The sequence below is a fragment of the Somniosus microcephalus genome, chromosome 21, assembly GCF_052327205.1.
Source record: "Somniosus microcephalus isolate GS21.2 chromosome 21, FLI_Smic_1.0, whole genome shotgun sequence".
NCBI classification, from domain to species: domain Eukaryota; kingdom Metazoa; phylum Chordata; class Chondrichthyes; order Squaliformes; family Somniosidae; genus Somniosus; species Somniosus microcephalus.
The window spans coordinates 51,598,819-51,618,393 of record NC_141007.1 but is presented as its reverse complement, the minus strand read 5'-3'; the positions used below and the strand labels follow the sequence as shown (position 1 = coordinate 51,618,393).

Here is a 19,575-nt window from a genome sequence, read left to right as displayed (position 1 = left end):
TCCTGTACATACCAAGGTACGAGAGCCCCGTACACGGCCACAGGTGCAGGAGCCCCAGTTACATGGCCACAGGTGCAGGAACCCCGGTTACACGGCCACAGATCCAGGAACCCCGGTTACACAGCCACTAATATATAGTAAAACTTACCTGAACCTACTCCTGAATTTTGCCAGTTAAGAGAGATTTCTGGATATTTTAGGTGCCGGTTAAAAGAGTTTCCTGTATTCTATTTCTGTGTTGTAAATCCTCACCTTTGAGTCTTTTTAATGGGCGCAGGTCTTGTACATGGGGAAAATATTTTTAGGGGTGTGAAATGCCAGGGAAAATCATCACACCGTTTATGGACTGGAACCATTGGCTATACCAAGTGTAGGGGGTTTCTCTTGCTTGCTCTGGTCTCCTGCCAGGCTTCTTGCAATAATTACCCGTGAGTGGTTCGACCCACTCGCCCCTACGGTTCTAGACCTTGGACCGAAGAGTCTGTCCCGAAGCGTTTTTGAACCGAAGGAGAACTCGCTGATGGACTTTACTCAATCCACAGTTATACTTTTTTGGAACATTCTTATCTCCCGCCAAATCATAGTCCTGTCTTTGTAATAATTTTGGCGGGCAGAACTCTCTGCAGGGGTGTTTTGTCTTCATAACGGGAGTCGGTGATAGCTTAACTGGCCTTCCTGGGCCGATAATGTCTTTGCTTTGTTACCGTAACTTGGTTTGTATATTGATCGGTCTGGAGATTGCCCTGGATGGCTGTTAAACGGCTTCTCTTTGTACAGTGTAATGGGTTAAAGCGTTCGTTCAATTGTCCGCCCATTTCTTGATGGGTCTCATCCTGCCACCCAAATCTGTCCTGTACTTATAATCTAATCAATATGTATGCTCAGTTCCATGAGTTTCGGCTTCCCGAAACTGGTTTCCGCGGGCTTTTAATGTCCTCAATCCACAAGCCTGTCTGGCTTGCAGTAACAGAAATTCAAATGGTCCCAGAAGCTGGTCACGAGGTCTGGTGGCCATTTTGTGTGCCCTTTTATCAAAGGTTTCTCTGTAAAAGCTTCTTTTGGTCAATAAAGCTGTTTTATTAACCCTATTTTCCTACGTGATTATTTAATGAAAATTTCGCGAATCTTACACAAGCGATAGGTGATTGGAACTTGCTGTGCCCCATCCAGCTGATGCTTTCCCCAGGCAAAGGGATAACTATGTTTCTCCAGCACACACAGCATGCATCACTTGTGCGATACATCTATGGACTGTATATTGGCGGGTCGGGTCGGTGTCAGTGGCTTGAAAGAATCCAGTGGCATAAAAGCTTAATGTTATGGTAAGACTCACATCTATGAGGAAGAGCTGTTATATCTGGGTGACAGCCTCTCCTGTGAAGCAGAGTGATGAAAAGTGATGATCTCTGATATGTCAAGGTAGATTTGTCATGAACTGTAAATGTTGGTTCTTTGGCAATGGACATACATGCCTCCAGTTTTGTTGCAACTGCATTTTCAGTCACCTCATGAATTCATGTTGCTCATCTAAATCATGGAGTGCGATAGAAAGTCCTTATTTGTTGCAAGTTCCTTTGCAGTAGCAGTCAGCAATACTGTATGAAATTGTGGTAAACAACAATGTTAAGATGCAAAATGCACTGTTAGCAGTGAAATAAACTAATGCAGGGAGATCAATACAACTAAATATCAATGCTTCTTCCAAAAAAAAAATCATTAAATTGTGTGAAATAGCTGTTAAGGGCTAGAAATTCATCTCGGGTGATGGGGTAAAACAGGTGGCATTGGATCGGCCGCCTGATATTGAGTTCTATTGCAGTCAATGTAACTGAACATCAGGCGCTGTGTATAATGGGCGGCCGATCCGATACCGCCCGGTTTTTGCCACAGCCCGAAATGAATTTCTAGGCCCAAGAATCTAACCTCAGCAGTCCAAACCACTGGATTAGTCACCTGGCCATTTTATATGGGTAAGGTGAGCACTGGGGTGCTCAGTGACTCTGATGCATGCCCGAAATCACACCCACGTTTTGGACATTAAAATGGCAGATCGGCATATAGAAAAATGGTGAGCTTCAAGGAGGGTGTAGATTAATGGTCATTTTGGAATCCAGGTACATAAGTCATTAAAAGGTCGAAAAGGCGATGAGGAGTCATAGGGTTGCTTTGTGCCTCCCGTTAGCGCCCTAAGAGGACACCGCCAACGCATCCCGCAAAATTCCCGGTAACTGTTAGCGCCCCGCGGTGCTGCGCCACGGGTGATGACGTCATCGCCGTGCGCAGCGCCCCGGCCACTATCTTCGGTAGCACCCCCTGACTTACCGCCGGACACTATGTCCAACAGGGTCAGGGGGACCTACCTGTGGCCGGGGCGGTGCTAATTAAAGGTGAGGTGCCAGGCGGCCATTTTTGTTGCCAGCCAGCACCTGCCCCCATTGCGGTCCCCGGCCTCCTCAGCAGCCCCCCCTGCGGAGTGCAGGCTGCGCTTCATGAGCCTGGCACTTCTCGAGTGCCAGGTCGCGCTGCGCTAGGCCCCTCCCCTTTAAGAAGGCCGTGATATTCACTCGCAGCGCCCTAAGAGGGAGGCGCCCCGCGCCCCTCTTGGGGCGCTACCAATGAATTTTGGCCGCGGGAGCGCTAATTTTTTCGGGGCGCGCAAAGTTAGTGCTCCAAAGTGGGCGGGACTCAATTTTCCCCCCATAGAATCACAACGGCACAGAAGGAGGCCATTCGGCCCATCGAGTTGGGCTTCATTACAACAATGACAACAACGTTCTATTTATATAGTGCCTTTAATGTCGCAGGGTGCTTCACAGGAGCGTAATCAAAACAAAACAAAGTTTGGTACCAAGCCATATAAGATGTTAGGGCAGATGGCCAAAAGCTTGGTCGAAGAGCTAAGTTTTAAGGAGAGTCTTAAAGGAGGAAAGAGAAGCGGAGAGGTTTAGGGAGGGAATTCCAGAGTTTCGGACCTGGGCAGCTGAAGACATGACCGCCAATGGTGGAGCATTTAAAATTGAGGATGTTCAAAAGTCCAAAATGGGTGAATGGGTGGCGTGCAGAGGTTTAGGGGGATTACAGAGAGAAGGATGGGCAAGGCCATGGAGGAATTTGAAAAGAAGGATGAGACTTTTAAAGTTGAGGCGTTGCTTAACTGTGAGCCAATGTAGGTCAGCAAGCACAGGGGAGATGGGTGAACGGGACTTGGTGTGAGTTAGCACACAGGCGGCAGAGTTTTGGATGACCAAGTTTATGGAGGGCAGAACTAGGGAGGCCAGCCAGGAGTGCGTTGGAATAGTCCAGTCTAGAGATGATAAAGGCATGGATGAGGGTTTCAGCAGCAGATAAGTTGAGGTAAAGGCAGAGACGGATGATATTACAAAGGTGGAAATGGGCAGTCTGAGCGATTAGAAAGGTTACGAGAGGTTTAGAATATAAAAAGTAACTAAACAGTACTGCAATTGTACAGATCACTCATCAGAGCTTATTTAAAATAGTATTCCGTCTTAGGTAGCCTCTTTTTCTTTCCCCCTTCCACTCTTTTCCCCCCCCCCCCCCCCTTTCAGGTTGTATGTACTGGTGTTGAACAAAGTCCGGCAATGATTTAGGGATTGAATGGGCTGAGTTATGATGAGATAACAGGAAAACTTGGGTTGTATTCCTGGGCGATAAAGGGCTATGGTGTGATCTGATTGAGGTGTTTATAAATGATGAAGGGGATTGCGCAGGTTGCCATGAAACGACCTCGTGGGGCAATCAAGAACAAGGGGACATAATTGTAGAATTCAAGCAAAGTTAAAAGTGAATCCAGCCAAAACTTCACACACAGTTGTAAGAATGTGGAATTTACTACCCCAGATAACCAAGTTGCAAAGTTAATTGAGGTATTTAAAATGGAGATAGATATTAATTGAGGAGCAGGGGTAATGAGGGAATTGGAATTATTAAGATAGCGCTACACGGCTACCAAAATAGTGGAGCTGATCGATGGATTAAATGCTCCAAATTGCATTTCCTAGCTAAGAGGACAGATTGGATACATGCTAGTTGCCAGGTTTCATTCCATGCCATTTTTAGCCACCAGCTGGAGGCACACTCGATCAGCCAAGTTAACGCCGCAAGGATTCTCTCTGGAGACCTTTCACCAGGATATTGCCCTTAGTGTAGTGGGACTTTTACCTTGAACCTAGCTCCTTCCATCTGTAAAAATTTTTTGTAACTAAAGAAAATGAAAATGAGAAGGGCAGGAGGGCAGTTGAAAAGTGGACTGTAGATAGCCGCGAGAAGGAGTCCGAGAAACCTTTAGCTATTTGAGGTTCAGATGGATCCTTTTAAAGAAATTTTGGTAGAAAATTTTAAAATATCACGAAACGAAAGATACTAATTCACAAATGAAGATTTTTTGTTTTTATTTATGACTTGTTTTAATTGTATTTGATTACTGGCTTCAGCAATTTAAAAGAAAACATATTTCTATTCAATGATGATTTGTCTTCAAAATGGTAAGCAGTTCTGAGGGTTTAAGTAATGACTGAAGTTTAAAATAACAAGGACAGAAGAAAAGAAGTTAGTGACTTTGAAGCAGAATGAATTTGCAGGTGAAATTCATTGTAATTCACAGAGAGCTCAGCTCTGACTTTGCATAAATGTAAGACGTTTACAGTGATTCCCTTTAAAACGCACATTCTTCATCATAAAGTCCTTGGCAGACTTCTCACTTTCTAAAACTATCACCTCAGTGAGTCCCCTGAATTGGCAGTATTGTGAGAACAGTATTGTTTATAATTTTGAATCAGTCATAAAATGAGGTGCTGATCACTTCTTAGGATTTGTAAGAACACCCTAAATCACGGTGGCATAGTGGTTAGCACTGTTGCCTCACAGCGCCAGGGACCCGGGTTCAAATCCGGCCTCGGGTGACTGTGTGGCGTTTGCACATTCTCCCCGTGTTTGCGTGGGTTTCCTCCGGGTGCTCCGGTTTCCTCCCACAGCCCAAAGATGTGCGGGTTAGGTTGATTGGCCATGATAAAAAAAAATTGACCCTTAGTGTTAGGGGGGATTAAATACGTGGGGTTACGGGGATAGGGCTTGGGTGGGATGGCTGTCGGTGTAGGGACCGGGTGCTAGGGTTTGGATGATCAGCCATGATCTCGTTGAATGGCGGAGCAGGCTCGAAGGGCCGAATGGCCTACTCCTGCTCCTATCTTCTATTTTTCTATGTAAATCCAAGTCTCTGGTAAGAATTCCAAGTTGGTTCACAAGAGTCTACCACAAGTAAAGTAGATATCTCCAGCTGAAGACTAGCACAATCTCGACGGGCTGAATGATCTTCCACAATGCTACGTCCTGTCACTGGTCTGTGTTCTAATCTGAAAGTTACAAAAATGGAGAACATTTACATTTATTCAGTAATAAATGCAGACACAGCAGTTATGTTGGTGGCTTTGATACAAGTGGTATGCAAATCTCTAGCAATTTTTAAATAATTGTCTTTTTGTTTTATTTCCTCAGGCACTGATATTTTTGGCCGCAATTGCTGTCGTCTGCTTGGGCCTCAATTTGATTTTCATTTCCATTTACTTGTTATGCCTCTGCTGCTGCAAACGAACTGATGATGAGGAAACCAAGAGGCCGCATTCGTGCTGTGTCATGTGGACGGCTGTGATTGCTGGTCTTATCTGCTGGTAAGTAGAAGATATGGAAGTTGGAAAGAGTCGAGGGAATTGTCCTGTGAGCCATTATATGAGATGCAATTTCCTCTTCTCTGCGACCTGTCGCGCTCTTATCAACAAATCTTTGCAGTGACAATACTGCTCATTTAGCTTAACATTTAACTGAGCATTCGGTGAGCTGGCATTGATTTTTGAACGCATGTATCTGTAAAGTGAAACTTGGTTACGTGAAACTGGTTGTTCAAAGTTGTCTATGTTCAGTAAGACTTCAATTAAAGCTCATACAAAAGCAAAATGCTGCGGATGCTGGAAATCTGAAATAAAAACAGAAATTGCTGGAGATACTCATCAGGTCAGGCAGCATCCGTGGAGAGAAAAACAGGGTTAACGTTTCAGGACCTTTCGTCAGAAGGGCATCGACCTGAAATGTTAACTCTGTTTCTCTCTCCACAGATGCTGCCTGACCTGCTGAGTATTTCCAGCATTTTCTGTTCGTATTTCAGTCAAAGCTCCCTGTGGGTAAATGGACTTTGGGTCCCACCCAGGTTTGATTTTTGGTATTGATCCATCTGATCTCTGCAGTTGGCTTATTACAGTTGACCTCACGATGGGCTGGAGAGAGGGAAATCGGACGGATCCTATTCTTGATTGTAATCCAGTGACTTCCACTCGAAAGTGCATGCGGATTTCTGGCGCAAACTGGATCGTGCTTACCTATGATTTCTTCTATGGTGAATAGCATAATGACAATCCATGATCATGGCTTATGAATGAGTAGTCATTTAGGATATACTGGAAGGACTACATTTAGGATATACTGGAAGGACTACAGAGTCCGTAGCACTGTAGCTCTTTGTGAATTCATATCTTCAGGAGAGTATGAGAGAAAATTGGCAACAGGAAAAAAAAGTTTTTGTGGGTTTTTTTTTAGGCCTATCTTCCCTTTTCTTCCTTTCCTGAAGGGCCCAGAAATTCGGCTCTCCACGGGTGAGTATGCACGGGGTATTCACCCGCAGGCCGAATGGAAGTGCGGGTTTCCTGCATGCACTGCGCATGCGTGGGAAACCGGCACTTCCGATCCTCTGAACGAAGGGGTTCAGAGGTCGAACGCGCGCGCAGAGGAGGCTGCACGTGCGCTTTGAACTTAGGTTTTTTTTGCAGGTTTTCACGTGAGGTTAAGCCTGTAGGATTTACACATCTAAAAAGCGGGCGTAAGGTCTGCTTTTTACAAGGTAAGTGGTCAATTAATTAAAATTAAAACATTTTTTCCACAGGTTTATTATTTTTAAATACTTTAAAGCAAGGTAAGTTTATTTTTAGCCCTGTTTTTTTTAATAAAATTATTTTTTTCGAAAATTTAAATTATTGTTTAAAATAGTTATTTAATGTAATTTGTAGTTTATTGAAAAAGTGTGATGTTTTTAAAACATTTATTTGAAGGTTTAATGCTATTTTGAAGCCCGTAGTATTCCATAAGTTTAGACAGGTCTTCCTGTCAATCTTATGAATGGGCTTTTCCCTCCTCCGATTGGCTGCCCATGGCTCACGTGATCCCAGGGGACGCATCGCACTAACTACGCCCCTGGGACACGCAAGTACAGCGCGCCGGCAGCTGGGCCAGGCCCCGGAGTGGAATTCCACGGGGCCCTACAGCTCAACTGCCGGCGCGCAAGCTAAGTGCAGGTCGGGGGCTTGCACCCGCGGGAAGCCCCCGACCCGAATTTCTGGGCCATTGTGTTTAATTTCTGCTGTTGAGATGGTTTGTCCTCGAGTTCCATGTTCCGGCCAGTCTTGTGTGACGCTGGATATTGAGTATCTACAGGCTAATTAAATACTGGGGACATGGTGGCGGAGCCCCATCCCGCCTGAGCTCGACATCCACATGTGCACACTTCCCAGCAGAAGTCATTAGAGAGTGATCAGAAGTGAGAACCCTGGCTAGATTTCTTTTCTTTTCCCCCCCCCCCCCCATACCATATCGCAGCAGTGCTGAGGCCACCTGTAGTACCTCTCTGCCATTTAGCTGAGATCAACAGACTCGATTTTGAATCTGCAAATCTCTGGTCTTGTAACGGTTAATAATGTATTGGATGGCATTTTACAGGAAACGTTTGATTTACCGGCACCTAAATAACCGGAAATCTCGGTTAACCGGCAAAATTCAGGAGTAGGTTCAGGTAAGTTTTACTTCATATTGTACTTGCCTTCCTCCATCTGTTGCTGTGCAAGGGTGTGGCTGCAGCTGTTGCTAAGCTACAGAGACGCTTGGAACTTGTGGCCATTGTTCTGCACTTGTTGCTAAGCAACCGGGTTTGTTGCTTTATATGGAGCTGTCAGCTCTCCGTATCTTTTACTATAGCTTTCGGTTATCTGGAATTTTTGATGAACCGGCACCACGCCGGATAAAAAAAAGTTTCCTGTAAAATCAAAGTTTATATTTTAAATACTACTACATTAAAACATGTTGATCAGAGTTGTCCAAATTCTGTGTTTTTCTGCTTTATTTATTTATTTATCTTTCTTTTGTTGATTGGATGGTTTTCCACATTTCTAAATTTCTGCACTGATTTGCCTGTTTGCAGAATGGTGAGTTCAAATGATGCTATATATAAATCTAATTACAATAAAGGACTGGTCCAGCATAACCGGTGCGATAGTTACATCCATTATATATATTTTTTTTTTAATTGGCTAATTTATATGTATTTTAAACACAATCTTGCTGTACTGCAGCTAATTGGGCAGCCACCATTTTTTTGAAATTGTTCGGATACGCTGCTTAGCGTTGGCTCCCCGCACATCCCTTCCTGTGAGAGCAACAGGAGTTTTGCTTCATTCAGTAACATCGTGGCTACCATGTCGGCAGTAATCACTCGAAATTCATGACTGACATTGTTGAGTCGGCAATAGTGGATGAATTTAAACAACTTCTTGTACAGTGCCTGCCATGTTAAAAACAAAACATTTATTAAGGTAGAGCAGTGGATACGAAGCCTGAAAAGGAGGGAATTTGATGGGGAAAGTCTCGAAGCGCAGTCAAGTAGGTGGGTTTTTGTAATTCTGAAGGCAGAGTGGTAGTATGGTGAATCTTGCTTTGGAAGAAAATTCCAGACAGTAGGGACAGAGTGATTGATCAAGCAGGAGAAAAACATTTCTGGACACAATAATTGACCATTAAGTAACTCAATAATTAAGGAACCTACAATTGCAATTCAATTTTATTTGTCATATATGCAGCAGACGTGTGTACTGCACAATGAAATGTTGATTTTTACGAGTCCTCCCAACATTGGAATAAATACGGCATAACAATGATAAAATACTAACAGAAATACAGTAATAATAAATAAAACAACAGCAATAAATAATAATAAATTATACGTTCATGAGTCTTATGGCCTGGGGGTAGAAGCTGTTTCGAAACCTGCTGGTACGAGACCGTAAGCTTCGGTATCTCTTACCGGATGGGAGCAGGGCGAAGAGGTTGTGGCTGGGGTGGCTCGCGTCTTTAATGATTCTCAGGGCCTTCCCCCAGCACACCTCGGGGTAGATATCCTGGACAGCAGGTAGTTTAATTCCTATAGTAATGGGGGGGGGGGTTAAATGTAAATGTAATATGACATTTTCAAATTTAAATTCTCCAGCTTATTCTGCTTTTAAAAATCTTATTGTAGCTTCTGTTATCTACTGTTTTAGAGTACGCTGCCATCACATCAAGATACGACCTTTCAACGCTATACGCCTTGACTTGGAATATGCAGTGTCACACAAAATCAATTTTTTATATTTATGTAGAGGTCTTGACTCTGCATATCAATTCTTATATTTATAAAAGTCTTTCACATTGTGTTTTATGTTCTCAGAAGACCTGATCTGGTCTTATTTTGGCTTTTTTCTTTAACCAGTTTCTTGGTGTACCTAACCTGATTCTTGAACTGACCTCTATCCTCTGGTGGCTTTAAAATTGGGAACCCTTATTGTGTCTTTGCCCTTTGTTGCTCACATCAGTTTTCTCTATGGCAATGCTGAACAAGTGGTATATAGTTACTTTGTATTGACAATAGTGTATTCCTGAATGTTTCACTTTTCTTCTGCACTCTTTCCTTCTGAAAGTCTGCTCCAGTCTACCCCCACCCCTCAGCACACTCCTCACTCGTTCCCTCTAAAACTAATTTCCAAAATGATCTAGACGAGGGAACTAGATGTAATATCTCCAAGTTTGCAGACGACACAAAGCTGGGTGGGCGTGTGTGCTGTGAGGAGGATGCAGAGAAACTCCAGTATGCTTTGGACAGGTTGGGTGATTGGGCAGAAGCATGGCAGATGCAGTATAATGTGGATAAATGTGAGGTTATCCACTTTGGTGGCAAAACAGGGAGACAGATTATTATCTGAACGGCAATAGATTGGGAAAATGGGAAGTGCAACAAGACCTGGGTGTCCTTGTGCACCAGTCGCTGAAGGTAAGCATGCAGGTGCAGCAGGCGGTTAAGAAGGCAAATGGTATGTTGGCCTTTGTAGCGAGAGGATTCAAGTACAGGAGCAAGGATGTCTTGCTGCAGTTGTACAGGGCCTTGGTGAGACCACACCTTAAGTATTGTGTGCAGTTTTGGTCGCCTTATCTGAGGAAGGATGTTCTTGCCATGGAGGGAGTGCAGCGAAGATTCACCAGACTGATGCCTGGGATGGCAGGAATGAGGTATGAAGAGAGATTGGGTCGATTAGGCTTATATTCGCTAGAGTTTAGAAGAATGAGAGGGGATCTCATTGAAACTTATAAAATTCTAACCGGGCTAGATAGACTAGATGCAGGAAGGATGTTCCCGATGGCGGGGAGTCCAGAACCAGGGGTCACAGTCTAAGGATAAGGGGTAAGCCATTTAGGACGGAGATGAGGGGGAATTTCTTCACCCAGAGAGTGGTGAACCTGTGGAATTCTCTACCACAGAAGGCAGTGGAGGCCAACTTATATTAAATATATTCAAGAAGGAGTTAGATATATTTCTTAAGGCTAAAGGGTTATGGGGAGAAAGCAGGGACAGGGTACTGAATTTGGATGATCAGCCAGGATCTCATTAAATGGCAGAACAGGCTCGAGGGGCCGAATGGCCGACTCCTGCTCCTATCTTCTATGTTTGTGTAGTTTTCCTCATTTTCTAGCGTAAGCATAACAACCAAATTTGACCAAATTGTGGACACGAATTCCACGATACTCTGTTATCTGCAGCATCATTGCCTGGCTTTAGACAAAATTAAGTCTTAACATGGCTTCATCCTGCCCCCCCCCCCCCCCCCCTTGTAGATTCCTTAATTATTGAGTTATGTAATAGTCAATTACTGTATCCAGAAATGTGTTTCTCCTGTTACTCCCATTATAATTCTGCCAATTTCTCCCTGATCAGTTGACTTCTCCAGTAACAACTGTGTTCAATCCTCCACATATTTCCCTTGGTATAAAGTACAAAGGGTTGGAGGAGGGGTCTGACTTGAAGCTGTGGAAATTGCTGTGGTTTTGGAAATTAAGTTCAATTAGTAGGGAAGGTGTGGGGCAGGTGATGCCAGAGAAGGTAACGTGTGACGTGTCCTTGCTTTCTGGGATTTTCCTGGAACAATGAGAGGATTTGGCTCCTCAGAGGGGATGGCAGTCCTGCTTAAGGTGGTCAAGCCAGATCTGATAGTGGACTGCCAGCTGGTCATGTGACATGTGTGCTGTAGTCTTTGGTCCATGAATTTAAGTCTGTGAAGGTGGCAGAGGATCATGGGGATGGGAGATTGTGCAGAATCCTTTGGGAAAGAGGGAAATGAAAATAGAGGCATGGTTGCTGTGGACTAGATTGATGAAGATATTCATGCCTGCGTGGGTGATGGAATAAAGCAGAAGGAATTTGGAGTTGGAGGGCACATGAGGAACATGCAAGGTAGTTCCCTCCACCCCCCTCCTCCCCGCCAAGGGTAGAAGAAAATGCGAAGGTGTTGGGACTGGGGAGGGGCATGTCATGGAGAAAAAATGAAGTGATCTGAAATGGCCCTTTTGCTGATAGACCTTTGGAAAGATAAATCGGCATTTGATGATGAGGTTGGGGAGGGGGTGACTATGTAGGCAGGGAATTTGTGCAGGGTTAGGTTGAGGAAGGTGAGGACAGAGAAATCTGAGATGAGGAGGCAGGGAAGTTAGCTGGAGCTTGTAGTCAGTCATTCAATGCTTTGGAGGAGATTTCACTGAGGTTAATGTACAATGAGGTTTTTGAATGTGAAGAAGGCGCTAGAGAAGTAAACAGGCCAATGTGTGACTGGGCGATGAATGACACACTGCCCTGTGGCAGTGTAGGAAGGGGATGTGCTGCAATGCAGAACTGGGTGGAGCAGTTTTGGTGAGTGGGAAGAAGTCACCATTGGAACCCCAAGTTTTGGGCAGACCCAAAATCTCAATGTACAAGGTAATGAATAGAGAGAGCCTTGCTCACGAGGGAAGAGATACTTCGTATGGTGATGCAGATGGGTAGCAGCTGGAGAGTCTGGGGAGGGGGAAGGAAAGGGTGTGGAGAAGACTCATTTGCAGGGGAGGGTGCACTGAAGGTTGGTCTCTAGGTAGAGTAACAGAAGTGGTAAAGCTCTAGGGGTTGAATTAACAGAGGTAGCTGATGGAAGAGAGCCAGTGACATGCGCTGTGGTGGGCATGCTAGAAAATACTCCGATTAGAGAAAAGGATAATTTGGCCTTGTCTGGAAGAGATGAGAGCAATGGATGCCAGTAGAATAAGAATTCAGTGAGAGATTTACTTGATTTACATGTAGGTGGAATGTGATGTGGAAGCAAGTCGTCCTCATTTCCGGGGGACTGCCTCAGAAGAGAAGACAGTGTAGGTAGAAAGAAAAATAATTTGCATTTATATAGTATCTTTCATGTCTCTTATGATCTCTCAAACTGCATCACAGCCAATTCTACAATTCCAATCTTTTTTTGCCCCCTCCCATCCACAGAATTTTTTTTGTTTGAATTAATGTAAGAATACTGCCCTTGGATACGTGAAAACATATATATCCTGTTTGCCTGTGGTAATGTTCCCTCTTGGATTTGATCAGATTTACGTATGGTCATTAAAATTTCCGAACTTTTTTATGTGAGGAAATCAAGATGATTGTTGTGACCTGTGAATTGCATTCATTAGATTAACTTTGGCCAGAAGTTTAAATAATGAGTGCTTTTTTCTGATCAGGGCAGATGGAACTGTAATAATTGGCTGTCTTGACAGCAGAAGAATAATTAATCCCTTCAGTACCGGAGTGCATTAAATACTAGCTTGAAGACAAATAACATCTCCTTCAACATAATTGGAAGTAACTATTTTCACAGTTCCCTACACAGAAGGCTTTCAGCAGTTATTTTTTGACTTTTGCTAATCACTGAATGATCCAGCACAGAAGAAGGTGACTTGGCCCATCATGCCTGTGCCGGCTCTTTGAAAACGCTATCCAATTTGTCCCACTCCCGCAGTTCTTTCCGCATAGCCCTGAAAATATTTCCACTTCAATTATTTATCCAATTCCCTTCTGAAAGTTATTATTGAATTTGCCTCCTCCACCCTTTTCAGGCAGTGCTTTCCACCTCATAACAACTCGCTGTGTAAAAAATGTTTCCTCTGGTTCTTTTGCCAGTTATCTTCAATCTGTGTCCTTTGATTACCGACCCTTCTGCCAATGGAAACCGTTTCTCCTTATTTACTCTCTCAAAACCCTTCTTGATTTTGAACACCCCTATCAAATCTTAAACACCTTAATCAATTAACCATTTGAATTTCAGATCATTCAGTTTTAGGACTATGCATTTGGTTCTGAGTGCTGTATGTTTGTGGATCTGTTTTTATACCCACTTCCAATTTAAGTAATACAGGTTGCATCCTAAAATTAGTGTTGCTTTATTATGGTAGTGACGCAAAGGCTCGTTAAGTCTCCTGTGGAAGGACAGCTGCTTGATCTATATAGGAAAATATTTCCATGGGAAATAGTTATGGTGATGTGAGAGATACTTGTTAATTCCCGAAGTGCCTCATTGAACCACTTTTTTTCCCTCACTCCTGACTTGATGGCAGTGTTTAATGGCGGATGATGTCAATAGCCATTCCCTTGCCTCAGTGACCATTTTATTAGGTCATCCTACTGAGTATCAACAGGCAGTAGAATCCTAGGGGCATCGCAGCAAAATTCAATTTGACCACATCCAGGTGTTCGCTTCCAAGCAGCGATCACTAATTAGGAGTGGGGGTCCTGGGCTTTGGCCTCCCCCAGCCTAGGGGGTGCTGAGATCAAACCTACTGCACTGCCGGAGAACTAAGTTCATGGGATGGCACTTGATACCTTCTGTACTTGTGTATTCTGGCACCATGTCATTCCTTCTAGCCACTGAACAGTCGAGTGAAGCACTTTCCAGTATGGTTCTGATGCATAAATTAGGTTCATCTGCCTGGTGGTCGTTCAGTCAGGTCAGCAGTAACTATTTAGCAAGCACAAGATTTTGTTTAGAGCCTAGTAGTTTGGCTTAAAATTGAACAATTTGATTGTAAAAGGCTTCTTGTTGACCAACAAAAGAGACATTGTCTCCAAACTCGTATTGGAATAGTTTCAGGGTTAATAAGAACATTCTGCATAGTGTCAGACATTAACAATATTAATAAATTGAATCTACTTGGTATTTGTGATTCTTGTGACTATGTCCTCAGTATACAGCCAAACCTAATTTTATCTTGTGACCTTCAGACTATAATGTTTAGTTGTAAGTTTTCATTTTGAGATTCGATAGTACAGCAGTTACAAAATCTTGTTCATAATGAACCAGATCTTTTCCACCCTTTCCTGATGTATTGACTATTTTAGTTTGGTGAAAAGATTGATGCTCCACATAAGTCAGGATTTTGGTCCATTCTTTAATCTAAAAAAAATAACAGGACATTGTTACTTTAAGAAGTTTTTGCCACTGTGATTTCATAAGTTTTGTTTTCCCCCCGTAGAATTGGTAATGAAATCTCCTGAATTTCTATTGAGGGGGAAAAAGTATTGGATTTGCAATCTGTAGTGTATGTAACCGTTCCACCTTTAAGAGAACTATTTTAAGGGTTGCACTACTTTATCTTGGCTGCTGTATACTGTAATACCGGTGGTGACCACACCAGTATATAAGTGCTGTGTAATGATTTATTGCGCAGTTCCGCCCTGACCTTCAACTAGTAAAGACCTGTTAAAGTTTACTCTTGTGGTCTGTGTAATAATTCTCAATATAACACACAGACTTAACAGTGGCGACGAGTACGATCTTACCCTGTGGCAGAGATACATCCAAGGCAGTTTGACGGACGTCGAGAAGAGGCATCCGCCCTCATCATCCTGCTGAGAAAAGACTCGGGTCTGCAGAGCAACGGAAGAATTCTAACACGAAGCCTTCCATCAGCAACAGGCAGGATCATCCCTTCTATCACGGTGGTGGGTAAGCAGATCAGCGACGAACAGCGAGTCGGCCACGTTGACTGTGAAGTAGGGGAGGGAAAAACGGAGGAAAAAAGGGCGGAGAACTCGACCACGGCCGGGGAAAAGAGCCGGACAGAAGTCGGGGCCAGAGGCGCTGAGACTGGGGCAGCGTAAGGCACGGAAGTCGCGGTGAATGCAAACGCAGCCGGTGTGAGAGACCGCAGCGAATGCAAACGCAGCCGGTGTGAGAGACCGGGCTGCAAGCGGGCTGGGAGACGCAACAGCGTCGAGAGCAAGCGCGACCGGTGAAAAAGGCCGGGCAGCTACCGAGGCCGCGAGGCGCAGCAACCGGGACAGCGAAAGGCGCGGGAGAAAATATAAAAAAATAAAAAAAAAACCGCGGAGGACTCAGCCGCAGCCGGGGGGAAAGGACCAGACTGCAAGAGGGGCTGGGAGGCACGATTGAAAACCGCTGGGGATGGCGAACACAGCAATACGGCAATCGCCGTTACAGCCAGCGGGAGAGACAGAGCCCGAGCGAGCGGGAGCGACAGAGCCCGAGCGAGCGGGAGCGACAGAGCCCGAGCGAGCGGGAGCGACAGAGCCCGAGCGAGCGGGAGCGACAGAGCCCGAGCGAGCGGGAGCGACAGAGCCCGAGCGAGCGGGAGCGACAGAGCCCGAGCGAGCGGGAGCGACAGAGCCCGAGCGAGCGGGAGCGACAGAGCCCGAGCGAGCGGGAGCGACAGAGCCCGAGCGAGCGGGAGCGACAGAGCCCGAGCGAGCGGGAGCGACAGAGCCCGAGCGAGCGGGAGCGACAGAGCCCGAGCGAGCGGGAGCGACAGAGCCCGAGCGAGCGGGAGCGACAGAGCCCGAGCGAGCGGGAGCGACAGAGCCCGAGCGAGCGGGAGCGACAGAGCCCGAGCGAGCGGGAGCGACAGAGCCCGAGCGAGCGGGAGCGACAGAGCCCGAGCGAGCGGGAGCGACGAGACAGAGACCGAGCGAGCGGGAGCGACGAGACAGAGACCGAGCGAGCGGGAGTGATGAGACAGCCAGCGGGGGAGAAAGGCAAACGCGGGAAGCCGCCATTTTCGGAGGCGGGGAAGAAGACAAGCGCGGGAAACCGCCATTTTGAAAGTAGGCGGGGAAGAAGACAAGCGCGGGAAACCGCCATTTTGGAAAAAAAAAGAAGTTAAAGAAAAATTTCTTTTGTTCTCAAGAAGATTGCGAGGATGCCTAAGCGTGGTAACATCAACGATTTCGATCCCGATGTGGAAGATTGGGCCACGTATGTAGAACGCATAGAGATATATTGTAAGGCAAATAAAATATCAAATGAAGATAAAACACTAACCTTACTAAACTCAATGGGTGCAAAGACATACGGGCTATTGAAGCATCTTCTATCACCAGCTAAACCGGCGGATCAGACTTTCGCTAATATTGTTGCTGTCCTGAAGGATCATTTGAACCCCACACCGCTGATGTTAGCGGAACGATTTAAATTTTATGCGAGAACGCAACTGAAGGAGGAAAGCAACGCGGAGTACTTAATTGAACTGCGTAAGCTAGCGAAATACTGTCAGTTTGGGGAAAATCTGACAGAGGCACTGAGAGACAAATTCGTGTGTGGGTTGTCGAAAGAAGGAACACAAAAGCGGCTACTTGAAGAGAATGATCTTACACTTGATAAGGCTGTCACTGTTGCAGCATCGCACGAAGCCGCAGCGAGAGGCACTGAGGAAATGCAGCTGAAGGCAGCGGTACTCAGCGTAGATCAAATGGCTTCGGGTACAACGAAATGTTATCATTGTGGGAAGACAACACACGATCAGAACCAATGCTGGTTTAAAAACCAGGAATGTAGAAAATGTGGCAAGCTTGGTCACATAGCTAAAGTATGCCGGTCAGGAAAGAAGACCAGCAACAAAAAAGTCACCGCAGGAAAAGTGCAGAAAGGTACATAAGGTGGCTGAGAAGAGTTCGGATGAACAGAATTCGGATTCAGACTCCAACAACCAGGAGCTGGGTAGTCTGAGAATTCACAATGTGAGTAAGGAAGCTGACCTACAAACTATCTGGGTCACGCTCAAGATAGCCGGAGTCCAAGTGAAAATGGAATTGGACACAGGATCAGCCCTAACAGTCATAAACCGAAGGGACTACAAGCGGCTCTTCTCACATATACCCTTGAGAGATACCGAGATTGTCTTGAAGACATACACGGGGCAAAGAGTATACCCCATCGGAAAGATAAAAGTCAAGGTGAGACACAAGGGCAAAGAACACCAAGGAATGGACTTATATGTACTACCTGAGGGAGGTCCACCACTTCTGGGACGGGAGTGGATCAGGAAAATAAATATGGACTGGCACTCTCTAAAAGCAATGACGGTAGATTCCGGAAAAAGAAAAGATGTCAAACCTGAACGATTGCCCAGAATATTGGATGAGGGCATATGCAGCAGTGACAGTGACAAAGCAGAGAGTGAGAACTCGGTGAAGACAATCAGCGCAGACTCTGGAACTGATGATGGTAAGACCAGCCCATGTGCAAAAGACAAGTCTAAAATGGACTTGCAGACTAATGATGGAAAAACGAAGGAGTGCATAAATGCTTCAAAAGAGAACAAAGTATCAGAACAGAAGCGGTTAAAAACTGTCCTTGAGCTACAGTACGTTTTGGACAAATTGGGTGATGATGATACGCGCACTGACTTGAAACAAGGTTGGAATGGGTCTCCTGTCCTTACTGAAGAAGCACTGGGAATGTTGGACGAATTCTACAAGCTGGTACAACCTGAGCGAGACATGAACCTCAGGTTGTGTGAACAATTTGAACAAGCATCAGTGCACTTATGGGACCTACTGGAAGGCAAAGACAAGAAAGTCGGGGCCACCACTTACAAGAGCCTGAAGGCAATTGTCAACAGACTCCTACAGAGTGGCTACTTTGACAGCATTCATAATCACCAGAATGGTGTGTGTGAAGAAGAGGAACCGTCCCCCTGTTGAAGAACAGCCTCCAGAACCAGAACCTGAAGCAGTTGAAGAATATGTGGAGCAAACTGATGTAGAGGCAAGAGAGTTTGTGAATAGGCAGTTCATTGCAGAGACACAATTCAGCAGCAACCAGAAAGAGCAAGCTGATGAATGGAACACAGAAACGGTTGAGGTTGTAAATTCACTGCAGCAACAGCCACAACAGCAATTAGAACAAATGATTCGCCGTTTTGAGCAAGAGATGAATGCAAAGAAAAAGCTCTTTGACACAGAGTGGGAGAATCTGGGAAGACAGCAGAAGCAGCTGATTGAGAAAATGGAGCAGGAACACACAAACTGTCTGCGCGATGAGACCAAACGAATCAAAGCTGAGCAAGAAAGGGAATATGTCAAATTCCTCGATCAGTTGAAAGCTAAGAAGAAAGAGCACCCTTTTGTGAGCAGTGTCAGCAGTAATAAGCCACTCAGGAAATTGGTGGCAGAGGCAAAAACTGAAGTGAGGGAGGAAATAGAAGTCAAAAGAGAAGAAGCAGAAGATGATGACTCATCTGAACCTTTATCATTTCAATTCAATTCAATTCAAATCGCTTTATTGGCATGATAAGGTACATCTTATGTTGCCAAAGCATCACCCCTACCAGGTCACGCACGTGGTCCCTCCGAACTGAGTCAAGTCAGTCTGGAAGTAGAAAAACTTCCCAAGGTACTCGAGCTTTTAGAAGTCAGCAATGCTGGTTCTGAAGTTACGGAAGTTCAAGCTGGTTCTGAAGTTACAGAAGTTCAAGATGTTAAGTCCAGTGAAGGACTATTAGATGAGTCACCCCAGCAACGAGAACCTACTACACCACCGAGGCGTTATCCGGACCGAGTCAGGAAGCGCAGGAGGCGCCTCCGCAGAGACTGAATCTGTGAACTGTTTCTCCGCAGAGACTGAATCTGTGAACTGTTTTTCCGCAGAGACTGCATCTGTGAACTGTGTTTACATGAAGTTGTGTATATATGTTATGATTAATGAGGAATATATACTGTTAAGCTAAAAAGGGAGGATTGTAGTGTATGCAACCGTTCCACCTTTAAGAGAACTATTTTAAGGGTTGCACTACTTTATCTTGGCTGCTGTATACTGTAATACCGGTGGTGACCACACCAGTATATAAGTGCTGTGTAATGATTTATTGCGCAGTTCCGCCCTGACCTTCAACTAGTAAAGACCTGTTAAAGTTTACTCTTGTGGTCTGTGTAATAATTCTCAATATAACACACAGACTTAACACAATCTATTGCTAATTTTCAGTTTATCGCACTTTTTTGGCATCTCCTCAGCTAATTAGTTGAACTGGTTTGTTACAGTATTCTCTATACTGGAGCATTTTAATGAAAATTTTTGCTTGGTTTGGCTAATATCTACAGCAAAGATCTGAATGAATTGGTTCTTAGCATTGTGC

The 19,575-nt window shown here is 44.9% G+C and overlaps 1 protein-coding gene across 1 annotated transcript in view; it reads left to right on the top strand.

The window, feature by feature from the left end:
* The window catches only part of ttyh2 (tweety family member 2), a 150,534-nt gene that overhangs the window by 25,912 nt on the left and 105,047 nt on the right, over window positions 1-19,575 (top strand). The window contains exon 2 of the mRNA XM_085963608.1: window positions 5,512-5,684. Within this exon, the coding sequence (XP_085819734.1) occupies window positions 5,512-5,684 (173 nt within the window). The remainder of the gene's footprint in view (window positions 1-5,511; window positions 5,685-19,575) is intronic.